Source organism: Callithrix jacchus, chromosome 19 (genome assembly GCF_049354715.1).
Source record: "Callithrix jacchus isolate 240 chromosome 19, calJac240_pri, whole genome shotgun sequence".
Taxonomy (NCBI): domain Eukaryota; kingdom Metazoa; phylum Chordata; class Mammalia; order Primates; family Cebidae; genus Callithrix; species Callithrix jacchus.
Genome location: NC_133520.1, coordinates 7,951,046 through 7,963,172, shown reverse-complemented (window position 1 = coordinate 7,963,172; position 12,127 = coordinate 7,951,046). Strand labels below are relative to the sequence as shown.

General features: G+C 40.1%; 1 protein-coding gene across 1 annotated transcript in view; it reads right to left on the bottom strand.

Annotated features, from left to right (window-relative positions):
• The window catches only part of LOC144580348 (transport and Golgi organization protein 1 homolog), a 28,071-nt gene extending 22,652 nt beyond the window's left edge, over positions 1–5,419 (bottom strand). Inside the window, 2 exon segments of the mRNA XM_078356482.1 lie at positions 2,209–2,342; positions 5,262–5,419. Coding sequence (XP_078212608.1) covers positions 2,209–2,342; position 5,262 — 135 coding nt within the window. The 5' untranslated portion in view covers positions 5,263–5,419.
• Between the last annotated feature and the right edge of the window lie 6,708 nt (positions 5,420–12,127).

Genomic DNA, 12,127 nt, shown 5'->3' with positions numbered 1-12,127 from the left:
AGAAACGGAAACAAGAATCATTTTGGAAGCTGAAGAAAGAGTTTTTAATTTCCTGGGAAGAAGGTTCATCAAATTAGAGGGGAGACTATTTTATTAAAGGAGAACCTGGAAAAAGGAAACAAATCAGAGGTATGTAGAGAAAGGGAAACACTATACATTTACCTTCCGTAATCTTTGTCAATTGAGACCACAGGTGGCATCTCATTTCTTACCATTTGACAAAAAAAAAAAAAAAAAAAAAAAAAAAGTTGCAGAATTATAGGCCCGCGTGACAAGAAGTAATCTTTCTTCTGCCAAGGTGCTGTTGATTTCAGTTGTAGAGGGTGGGGGTAAGCAGCGTATTGCCTTAAGAGAACAAATTCTGGATAAGTTAATATCAGGATAAATATAAATAAATGTCATTCCCCATAAGGAAATACTGAAAAGGAAGACAGATAAGCCATGAGCCCTTCCATTAAAGAGTCCTTGACTTTATGTGAGCTAAGACACTACACAAATTAACTGCCATACAAAGCAGTAAAGCAAATGCCACAGGAACAGTGCAAACAAAGTGCCACCCAAACAGTCATCAGGCAGCAAAGACCCCTTCTGGCTGGGTGCCGAAGGCAGTGTTCCTTAAGAAGGCAGGATGAGAGCTGCGACCCAGAAAGACTGACGGGACATCTAGAGCTGAAGACGTTTATAAGAAAAACTGCAGTGGGAGGAAAATGTTAAGTCAAGTTCATTCATCCGAATGCTCAAAGATGAGGAGTGGGGAAAAAAATCTTAACTGTTCTAGCAAAAACTCAGCCTAGATACATGGAAAAACATTTCCAAGAGTAAAGACTACCAACAAATCTCCTTAGGCAGACTTGAAAGAAAGAGAATAGATTTGTCTTGGTAGGGAGTGAGTCACTGGGGATGCTCTCTAAATAGGATGAACCTGAACACTTGTTGTTTCCCAAGATTATTCCCTGGGACCCTGGAATGCCAACAAAATGAGTCTGTTTTTCCAAGGGGATTTCTCAAGCCTATTTTCTGTTTGTTTGGTGTTTTATTGAGAGTGACAACTTTCACAGTTGGGATGGGAATTTCTCTAAGTTGGAACAATCCTAAAGACATCGAGGACCCTTACTACTTGAAGTAAAGACACAATCCACACATCACACTGTCTAAAACAAAAAGGATAATAACTCATAAGACGAGCCTCTCAACCAGAGGTCACTCCCAGTGAATCTCATTAAAACACAAAAGTGTGATGCAGTCATTGATTGCCAAGTCTGATATCAGGGCACCCATAAAATCAGCTGGGAACAGAGCCCTGGGGTAACCTCCACACCCAGGGTCTGAAAAGCAGGACAAGGATGACCACAAAGCTGCAAACAAAAACACACACAAGAAAGCACACGGGAAACACACGTTTTGCTTTTCTACAGACTAGTAACAGCACAGATGACTAGGGAACTATTCCCAAGACTGTCACTTTTTCATAAATATTAATATAAACAAAGAAATCACATAAAATCAACTTTTTTAAAAAACCTTTTGAGATGGAGTCTTGTTCTGTCACCAGGCTGGAGTGCAGTGGCTCGATCTTGGTTCACTGCAACCTCCGCCTCCCAGGTTCAAGGGATTCTCCTGCCTCAGCCTCCCAGATAAGTGGGACTACAGGCACATACCACCACGCCTGGCTAAGGTTTTCTATTTTAGTAGAGATGGGTTTCCCCATGTTAGCCAGAATGGTCTCAATTTCCTGACCTCGTAATCCTCCTACCTTGGCCTCCCAAAGTGATGGGATTATGGGCATGAGCCATCACACCTGGCCAAAATCAACTTTAAACTTACATGTTTAAAATTTAAATGTTAAACACTCTCTCACACATAGTTTACAGGAGTAAGTCTAATTCCCATGAATCCTTCCTTTTTAAAGCAATGAAGTAAAGAATTTTTCGGCTCTTACCATTTCAACTTCTAATATGTATGCAGCATCCTAGAGGTTGACACTGAGGGAACTTGCTAGAATCAGTTCTATTTCATAAGGCTCTGCTGAGCCCCTACTATATGCAGACCCAAGGCCACTGGGGGCACAGGGCCATCTTTTTTCACAGTCTGGCACAGAGGACAGGTTAATTCCATCAAAGGTCCCAAAAAACCATAGTCATTTAAATATACAGTGCTAAACAAGCCAATAAAAATTAAGTAAATAAAGTATGTCAAAATTTTACTTACACTTCCCGCCCAAACTTCAGGCGATCCTCTTGCCAGTTTATAGTAGACATATACAAGGTCACCTTTTGTTAATTTCACAAAACGACAATCCGGGCCTGTGAAATCTTCGAGAGCTTCACCCCGGTACATTAACACTGTATAAAAAGAGTGAGGTAAAAATAGCCAGATTATCAAGATTCAATGCTCACAGTCTATATTGATTTATCAGAAAATATAAGAATCCCAATATAAATAACAACCAAGTTTTTCCAGTACTCTGGAATTTCTTTTATTTGCTCAAAGTATCTCAAATCCTTAGAGCTTTACTGCTATAAATCATATCTTCTGCAAGTAGAGGAAAGGAAAACCTTCTCTATTTTTCTCTATGGATAATACTGAGAAACAAAAAGCAATGTGTCAACTACCAACATGGCTTTTCTTACCCAAGTGAAACTCTTGATTCCCTCTCTAACTTTCCAGTTCCTCAATCTTTTCTGTTTCATATTCATAAAGAGCTTCCTTTTGCAAATTGGCAAGTGCAAGCCCAGATGATGACTAGCTTCAGCATGGCTACCTGAAGAGGTAATAGGGAACCAGAGTACCCAGGAACTCCCAAGAGGCCAGTTAACTTGAACTAACCATTAAAAGGCTCTACCTTCAAGTGGCTGAAACCGCTACTATGTGGCAGTAAACACTGTCAATTTCACTGGCAGCCAAGTTTTTCTCTCTGTACAGTGTCTGGAGAGATTAATGGAAAAGGATATCTACCACACCCTACTATAGATTCAACTACACCACAAGGCAATATTTTCTGAAAGTAAATAATGTTGACTGCATGTAACATTAAGAAAGTTTCGAAACAAAGAAAAAATACCCTTATGTATATGCTTCTATAAACAAAATCAAAAGTCAACATCGCATGTGGCCAGGACTAAGCAAACTATGAGAATAGGTCAGTAATTCCCTTCATGCTTAAAATGCACGCTTAAATCATGCTTGATCTAGAAACTGTAAAGCAGTACTTTTCTTTCTGTGGCCACATAAACAGTTTCCCATGTAAGACAAAACGGACAATAACTATATTTAAATAGCAGAGACAATGAAGGAAAATGGAAATAAGACTTTTTCCAAAAGCCAATTTGCAATAAAGTACATTTTAAACATGTCTTTAAATGGCTATACAAACATATAGATTTGGAGGGAGTTATTTGTTTTTTGAAGCTAGGCTCTGATTATTTTCCAACATGTCAACTTTGTAGTTCAGACATTATTGCGTGAGAGGCCAGGTTTAAGGCCACAGACAATTTAAGATTGGGAATAAGATCAAAATCGGAAATGGCAGTGTTTTTCTTGCTCTCCCTTAGAATAGATCATAGAGGATTTAGAATAACACATCAGAGGCCAGCATACAAGTGGAACAGCTATTTGAAAAGCACACAAGGACACTGTACACACTCAGATTACAAAACACTGCATACAACACAACACAGAGCCATCTAGACGCTGCTCCTGTTGATGCCTGTCATATCTGGTTTCCTCTGCTTGAACACACACCATTTCTCAAGTTATGTTACAACCGTGAGCTCTTCTAACATCAGGCCTCAGTACTGGAGAAGCATCAGTGATGTGACGATTCTCCAGGTAACCTGTTTTGACGAACCCAGGCAGGGCCATGCTTGCAAGCAAAGAAGACCAACTATCTTGCCACCGCCAACAGCAAATGGATAACAGCGTGGTTTTGCTCGAAGAAAACTAAAGGGAAAAATCATGGCAGTCGTTCTGCTTTTGACAGCTTATTCACATCAGCCACAGGGTTACCTCTAGGAATGGCTTCACGCTCATTAGACATCTCTTTTCTTGATTAGTGTTATATGGACAGTTCAAATTATGAAATTTGGTTTGGATAACAAATTTGAATATAAATAGCCAAACTATAGGGTTCTTGGCCTTTCTAAAATGAATACTTTTCTATAGGCGTTACTTAATGTATGAAAAACCGTTTCCGCAGTGGCTGTTAAGTTACAAGGTTGTTTGAGACCAGCTGAAAGGCTCTAAGAGTGATCCTGGTTTGGGGAACCAGGAACACAGAGAAGAGGTTTCAACACCCAAGTGGCTAAGTCTAAACCTACGCTGGCTTTTGAGACCCTTGGGGTATTTAGTATCATTCCTGTAATAACCCTCTTTATCTGAGCCTGAAGATCTCCCCACTGCCCACCTCCAATCCGGGACTGGAGAGCAATTCCGCTTCCTGCGCACAGAGGAGGAGGCTGCCGGTCCCAGGTGGCCGGTGCAGATCCTCGGCCTCTTTGCAGAGCGAAAGCTTTTGGCCTTCCTGCTGCCCTGCCTAGCAGTCTGCAAAAAGGCTTCCAAGCACAGAAATGAAGTCGGGGTAGAGACCTCGGAATACAATGAGTGCTTGTACTCTGGACTCCTCCCAAACCTAAACTCCCAATTTTTGTTCAAAAGGTTAAGCCCAAATCCCAGTGAAGCGAAAGGGCAAAGGGACAGCCCCAGAAAGCCTTTGCAGAGAAGCCCCACCATCAACCTGCCACTGGGAAAACGCCCACCGAGCCCTTAGCGCACCCACCGAGGTCCCCGCGGCGCGAGCAATAAAGCGTTTGGCTGCGGCGTGGGGAGCCCAGTAGCGCGACGCGCAACCACAGCTACCCTCGGAGCCCAGGCGGATGGCGGGGTGGGGAAGGGATGCTGTGAGCTACTCCTGGGGAAACCAGGGACCACTGCGAGCAACCCCCCGTCTCGGCAGAGGAAAAATAACACGCTGGCAACAAGTGGGAGGTGCAGCCCCCACGGTCAGGCCTGAGTGGCTCCGGCTCAGCCGGAGAAGGCAGACACAGGGACCCGCAGCCAGCCCACCCCTGCCTCCCGCGCGTCCCGCTTGCGACCCCGGAGCCAGCAGGCCGGGCTGCAGAGCTCCAGTCCCCGCACAAGCCGGGTAGCGCCGCCTTGGAGACCCCCGGGGCCGGCCGGGTGGGCTGCAGAGCTCCAGTCCCAGCACAAGCCGGGCAGTGCCGCCTCGGAGACCCCGGGGCCGGCCGCCTCGCAGACTCACTCACTGCTGCACTCATCGTCTGCGCAGAGTTTGTTCTCCGAGAAGCGCTGGCCAGTGCTGGGGTCCGGCTGGCCCGGCACTCGCCACTGCAGCCCGAGCAGGAGCAGCCAGAAGAGCAGCCAAGGCGCCGCAGCCAAGCTGTGGTCACCTCTGGGAGCCGGTGACGCCGAGGAGGGGGCCGGGGGCGGAGCGCCTGGGGTGGGTGGGAAGCCGGGTGCCGCCCCGCAGTGCCAGGGAAGGTCTGAGCAGTTCCCGACTGACAGGTCAGCAGGGACTTCAAGAGGGATGCGGGGGACCTCCAGGAATGGGACTGGCAGCCTAGTCCTCACCCCGAAGTGTTTTTCTCTGGTCGCTGCCTTGGCAAGCAGAATTCTCGCTTGTTCTCCCACATTCAATCAGCTGCCTTTGCCCCAGTCCCTTGCAGAATCTCTGCGTGACTCCTTCTCTGCCCGTTTGGGTCCCCCAACGCTGCGCTCCCCAACCCTGTGCCAGACATTGGATAAAGCATCCAGGGTGGTGTGGGAGAGGGCCTTGTTCAAATAAGTCCACGACTTAGGGAAAACCAACTGACATGAAAACGAAACAATAAATGTCAGAGCAGGGAAAACGAGTTAAAAGCATTTATTGAGTGCTTTGTGCCCCCAGTTGTTATTCTAGGGTATTTACACTTATAAATTAAATTAATTCAATCTTCACAACAGCACCTTACAGTAGTAAGTACTATTTTGATCCCCATTTCAGAGAGGACCACCTAAAGGCATTGAAACACCTAGTGAGTGATGGAGCTAAGATTCAAAGCAGGTGGTATGCTCCTTTTTAATCACAACTCTGCAGAGCCTCCATCAAACAAGAACCTAGTCTATTACCAATGATGAAATCACGGAGTGTTTACAGACTGTAGTAAAACATATGAGGACTATAGCTGCCATCCAAGATGGAGTAACAGGGACAGGATTTATTCTTTTACATTAAACATCTAAAAAATTGGGCAAAATATATAAAATGTTTTTAGACTTGGACAAGAAGCAATATAGAACATTAATCCCGAAGATAAAGTTGAGAGATGAGATGAGTACTATGATCGCCCTGGCTTACTGCCTGGAGAGTTTCTAGGACACAGCCAGGAAAGAGAAACTCAAATAGGAAATCTTCTTGAGTTAAAGAGACAGATTTGAGAGTTTGAGGGAGCCAATGTAGCTAGAATTTGCAGGGCAGAGTCCAAGAGAGAAAAAGAAAGCTTCATGGAGAAGAGAGAATTGTACAGACAGAGCTCCAGAAATCTACAGAGGATTTCCTTCAAGTCTTCAATTGCGTAACAATAAGCATATGTGTATGAGGAACTAGCTGACGCCAGGAAAAGAACACCAGAGAGGAATGGAAGAGACAATTGTTAGAGTGCAGAACAGTTTGTATTATCACCAGCCAGAGAAGAAAACTGTAATAAACAGGGCATCAAGTAAAGTATTCAGTAAAGGGGGAAAAGAAGCCCAAGATTAAAGGCTACCTTGGTCCTGCCTAACAAAATTTGAAAGCAAGACTTGAAAAGACCTAAATGCTTCTAAGTAAATTACCTGCATTCCAGAATAAAGCTCTAATATATTTAAAAGAATACAAAAATATCTAACACTCAACAAGGTAAATTCACAATGTCTGGAATGCAGTAAAAAACTATAAGGTATGAAAAGAAGAAAATGCAACCCATAATGCAGAGAAATCAATCAATAGAAATGATAAAAAATGACACTAATGATGAAATTACCGCACAAGTCGATGAACACAGTTATAGACCGTATGTTCAAACGCTACAGAGAAACATACGTGTGATGAACACAGAGAAACATACATGTGAACACAGTTATAGACTGTATGTTCAAAACGCTACAGAGAAACATACATGTGATGAACACAGAGAAACATACATGTGATGGACACAGTTATAGACTGTATGTTCAAAACGCTACAGGGAAACATACATGTGATGAACACAGAGAAACATACATGTGATGGACACAGTTATAGACCATATGTTCAAAACGCTACAGAGAAACATACATGTGATGGACACAGTTATAGACCGTATGTTCAAAACGCTACAGAGAAACATACATGTGATGGACACAGTTATAGACCGTATGTTCAAATGCTACAGATAAACATACATGTGATGGACACAGTTATAGACCATATGTTCAAAACGCTACAGAGAAACATACATGTGATGGACACAGTTATAGACCGTATGTTCAAAACGCTACAGAGAAACATACATGTGATGGACACAGTTATAGACCGTATGTTCAAATGCTACAGATAAACATACATGTGATGGACACAGTTATAACCGTATGTTCAAAACGCTACAGAGAAACATACATGTGATGGACACAGTTATAGACCGTATGTTCAAAACGCTACAGAGAAACATACATGTGATGGACACAGTTATAGACCGTATGTTCAAAACGCTACAGAGAAACATACATGTGATGGACACAGTTATAGACCGTATGTTCAAATGCTACAGATAAACATACATGTGATGGACACAGTTATAACCGTATGTTCAAAATGCTACAGAGAAACATACATGTGATGGACACAGTTATAGACCGTATGTTCAAATGCTACAGATAAACATACATGTGATGGACACAGTTATAACCGTATGTTCAAAATGCTACAGAGAAACATACATGTGATGGACACAGTTATAGACCGTATGTTCAAATGCTACAGATAAACATACATGTGATGGACACAGTTATAACCGTATGTTCAAAATGCTACAGAGAAACATACATGTGATGGACACAGTTATAGACCGTATGTTCAAATGCGACAGATAAACATACATGTGATGGACACAGTTATAACCGTATGTTCAAATGCTACAGATAAACATACATGTGATGGACACAGTTATAGACCGTATGTTCAAAATGCTACAGAAAAACATACATATGTAAAGGACAAAAAAAGAAAATGTAAAAACAATTGAATTCAAACTTAGGGAGGTGAAAAAAACCAATGTCTAAGATAAAAAAATACACTGGATAAGATTCAACCTATCCAGTGTTGAGTATCGTTGCATTTGCTTATGGGCCATTGAATAGTTTCTTTGGAGAAATGTCTATTCAAATCCTTTGCCCATTTTCAAATCGGGTTATTTATCTTTTTGTTATTGAGTTGTAAGAGTTCCTTGTATATTCTAGATGCAAGTTCCTTATCAGATATATAAATTTCAAAGATTTTCTTCTGTTCTAGCTCACTGTCTTTTTATTTTATTTTATTTTGAGACGGAGTTTTGCTCGTTACCCAGGCTGGAGTACAATGGCGCGATCTCAGCTCACCGCAACCTCCGTCTCCTGGGTTCAAGCAATTCTCCTGCCTTAGCCTCCCGAGTAGCTGGGATTACAGGCACGCACCACCATGCCCAGCTAATTTTTGTATTTTTAGTAGAGAAGGGGTTTCACCATGTTGACCAGGATGGTCTCGATCTCTTGACCTCGTGATCCACCCGCTTCGGCCTCCCAAAGTGCTGGGATTATCATATTTATTTTTAAAATTTTCTTTTGATGTAACGTCTCCTCATTTTCTTGATGGTAAACTTTGAAGCATAACAGCTTTATATTTGATAAAGTCTAATTTATCTGTTCTTTTCTTTTGTTCTTTGTGCTTTGGGTATCACAGATGAGAAACCATTGCCTATTCCAGGATTTACCCCTATGCTTTCTTCTAAGAGTCTTATGGTTTTAACTGTTACATTTAGGTCTGTGAACTATATTGAGTTATTTTTTACATGTAGTATGAAGTAGGGTTCAGCTTAATTCTTATGCACATAGATATTTGGTTGTCTTAACATCATTCATTGAAACAACTTTACCTCATTTTGAAAGATGTTTTCACTTGATATACTAATTCCAGAACGTCAACTTTCTTTTCAGAATTTAAAAAATATTGATCTACTGTGTTCTGGCTGACAGGGTTCTGAGAAGAAGTATACTGTCATTTTATCTTTGCTTCTCTCTACATATCATGTTTATTTTCTGTGGATCCTTTTCAAGTTTTTTTTCCTTAGCATTGGTTTTAGCCAATTTCATGTGCATCAGTGGTGTTTTCTTGATGTTCCTTGTGCTTGGGGTTGGGCTTCTTGAATCTGTGAGTTTTCATCAAATTTGGAATACCTTCACTCATTATTTATTAAAAAATATTTTCTGTCTCTTCATTTCCTTCAGAGACCCCAATTACACATATATTGGACTGGTTGAAGGTATCCACACTGATGGTCTATTCATTTCTTTCAGTCTCTTTACTGTTTGTTTTGTTGTTTGATTTTTTGTTCTTTTCTAAAATGTTTGCTTTTCTTTTTTTGCTTTGTACATCTGTCAGCTCATACCTCGTGAAGAGTTTATATTGCTACATCTTCAAGCTTACTAATATTGGCTTCTGTAGTATACAATCAACAGTAAACACATTCCAGGTTCTCAACATCATTAGCTAGTAGAGAAGTATAAATCAAAACCACAATGAGACACTACTTCATACCTACTAGGTTGGCTATAATATAAAGGAGAATAACAGGTGTTGGCAAGAATGTGGAGAAATGGAACCCCCATATGTTGCTGGTGGGAATATCAACTAGTACAGGCACGTTGGAAAATGGTCTAGCAGTTCCTCAAGAGGATAAACAAAAAATTACCATATGACCCAATAATCTACCCCAGGTATATAACCAAGAGCAGTGAAAACTTTTATCCACACAAAACCTTGTCCACCAATGCTCATAACAGCATTACTCCTGAAAGCAAAAGATGGAAACAACCCACATGTTTATTCAACTGAAAAATTAATAGATAAAATATGGTACATATATCAATACAATGACAATTAAAAAGGAATGAAATAATGATACATACTACAACATAGGTGACCTTGAATGCATTATTTTAAATGAAAGAACTTGGCTACAAAAAGCCACATATTGTATGTTCCATTTAGATGACATTTTCAGGATAGAAAAATCTATAGACACAGAAAATAGGATGCCCAGGGCTGGAAGAGATGGGAAATAAAGGATTGACAGATGAAGTGTACAGGGTTTCTCTTTGGGATGATGGAAATATTCTAAAATTAATTGTGTTGACAGTTGCAATCTCTGACTATACTCACAACTATAGAACTGTACACTTCAAGTGGGTGGATTATATGGTATGCAAGTTGTGGGTCAATAAAGCTGTACCCTCCAAAAGGCTCCCATGTCAAAAAGCATATTTCTAAATATGTAAAATAAAGCAAGACAAAATAAAATACATTTTCACATGCACGAAAGCTGAAATAATTCATCACTGTAAGATCTACAATTCAAGAAATGTTGAAGCCCTTCAGGCAGAAAAAAATGCCAGATGGAAATCTGAATATACAAAAAAGAATAAAGAATGCCAGAAATGCATATTTGTGGGCAAGCATAAAATATTTTTCTATTTAAAATATAAAAAACATGTTTCTTAAAAAAAAATCTCTTTAAAAGATAATTAACTATTTAAATCAAAATAATAATGATATATCATGAAACATATAATATATGTACATTAAAACGAATAACAACAAAAGTATAAAAGCAGAAGAGGAGAAATAGAAATAAACATCCTAAACTATAGATGAAGTGATAAAATATTCCATGAAGGTATACGGTAAAAAATTAAAGATATATATTATAAATCCTGAAGCAACAAGAAAAGCACTGAGTTATAGCTAGTAAGCTCACAAAAGAGATAACGTGCTTAATTCAGAGGTAGGTGATAAAAGAGAAAAAGGGGAAAAAATGGATGGGACAAATAGCAAATAATAAGACCCGAGATTTTTATCAGTCATATCAATAATCACATAAAATGTAAATGGTCAAAGGCAGGATTGTTAGATTCAATTAAAAAGAAATACCCTACTATATGGTATCGACAAGAAAATACACTTGAAACATAATGACACAAATACATTAAATGTAGAAAAAGATAAACAAAGCCAACACTAATCAAAATAAACTAAAGTAGCCATTTTAATATCAGACAAAATTGAGTTCAGAGCAAAGAATATTACCGGAGATAGTCATTTCATAATGTTAAAGAAGTCAACTCATCCAGATGATACATTTTAAAATGTGTATACACTTAATAATAGATTACATTACCTTTATCAAGATTTATTATGAAGTTTTATTAATTACAACAATGTGGTATTGGTGTAAACACAGACATTTAATTGGTTTGTAAGTCTTCAGTTACCTTTAAGGATAACTAAATTTTATCTTTTCTGTCTAACTTACAGATTTTCTCTACATAAGATTTTTGACAACCCTACTTAATGAGTGTCTCCATCACGAATGATGGAAAAGTGTGTAAGGAAGTTAGTACTTTCACTTTGAACCATGATTGAGTACCTGGTACTTGCCTTGCCTTCCTGTCACAAAAGAGTAAAAAACTAAAAAAAACGACTTAAAGCAACCATTTAAGGCATTGATAAACAGGCAGCACGTGACTGGTCCATAAGCACAAAACACACAGGGGAACTCTATAATCAGGAAGGAGAAACTCAAGTATTAAATAGTGGTCTTGCTGAGTTGAGGAGGAAATTATCAGAGTTCAAGGTTGTTGAAGTTACTGAAATTTTGTAGGCTAGAATATCTGAGCTGTGTGTGTGTGTGTGTGAGAGAGAGAGAGAGACAGAGTGAGAGAGAGACAGAAGAGACAGGGGAGAAAGAGAGGAGAGAAAGAGAGAGAGAGAGAAGGAGAGAGAGAGAGAGAGAGAGAGAGAGAGAGAGAGAGAGAGGACAGAGAGAGAGAGAGAAGGGGGTAATATTAAAAGCCTGTATGAAAA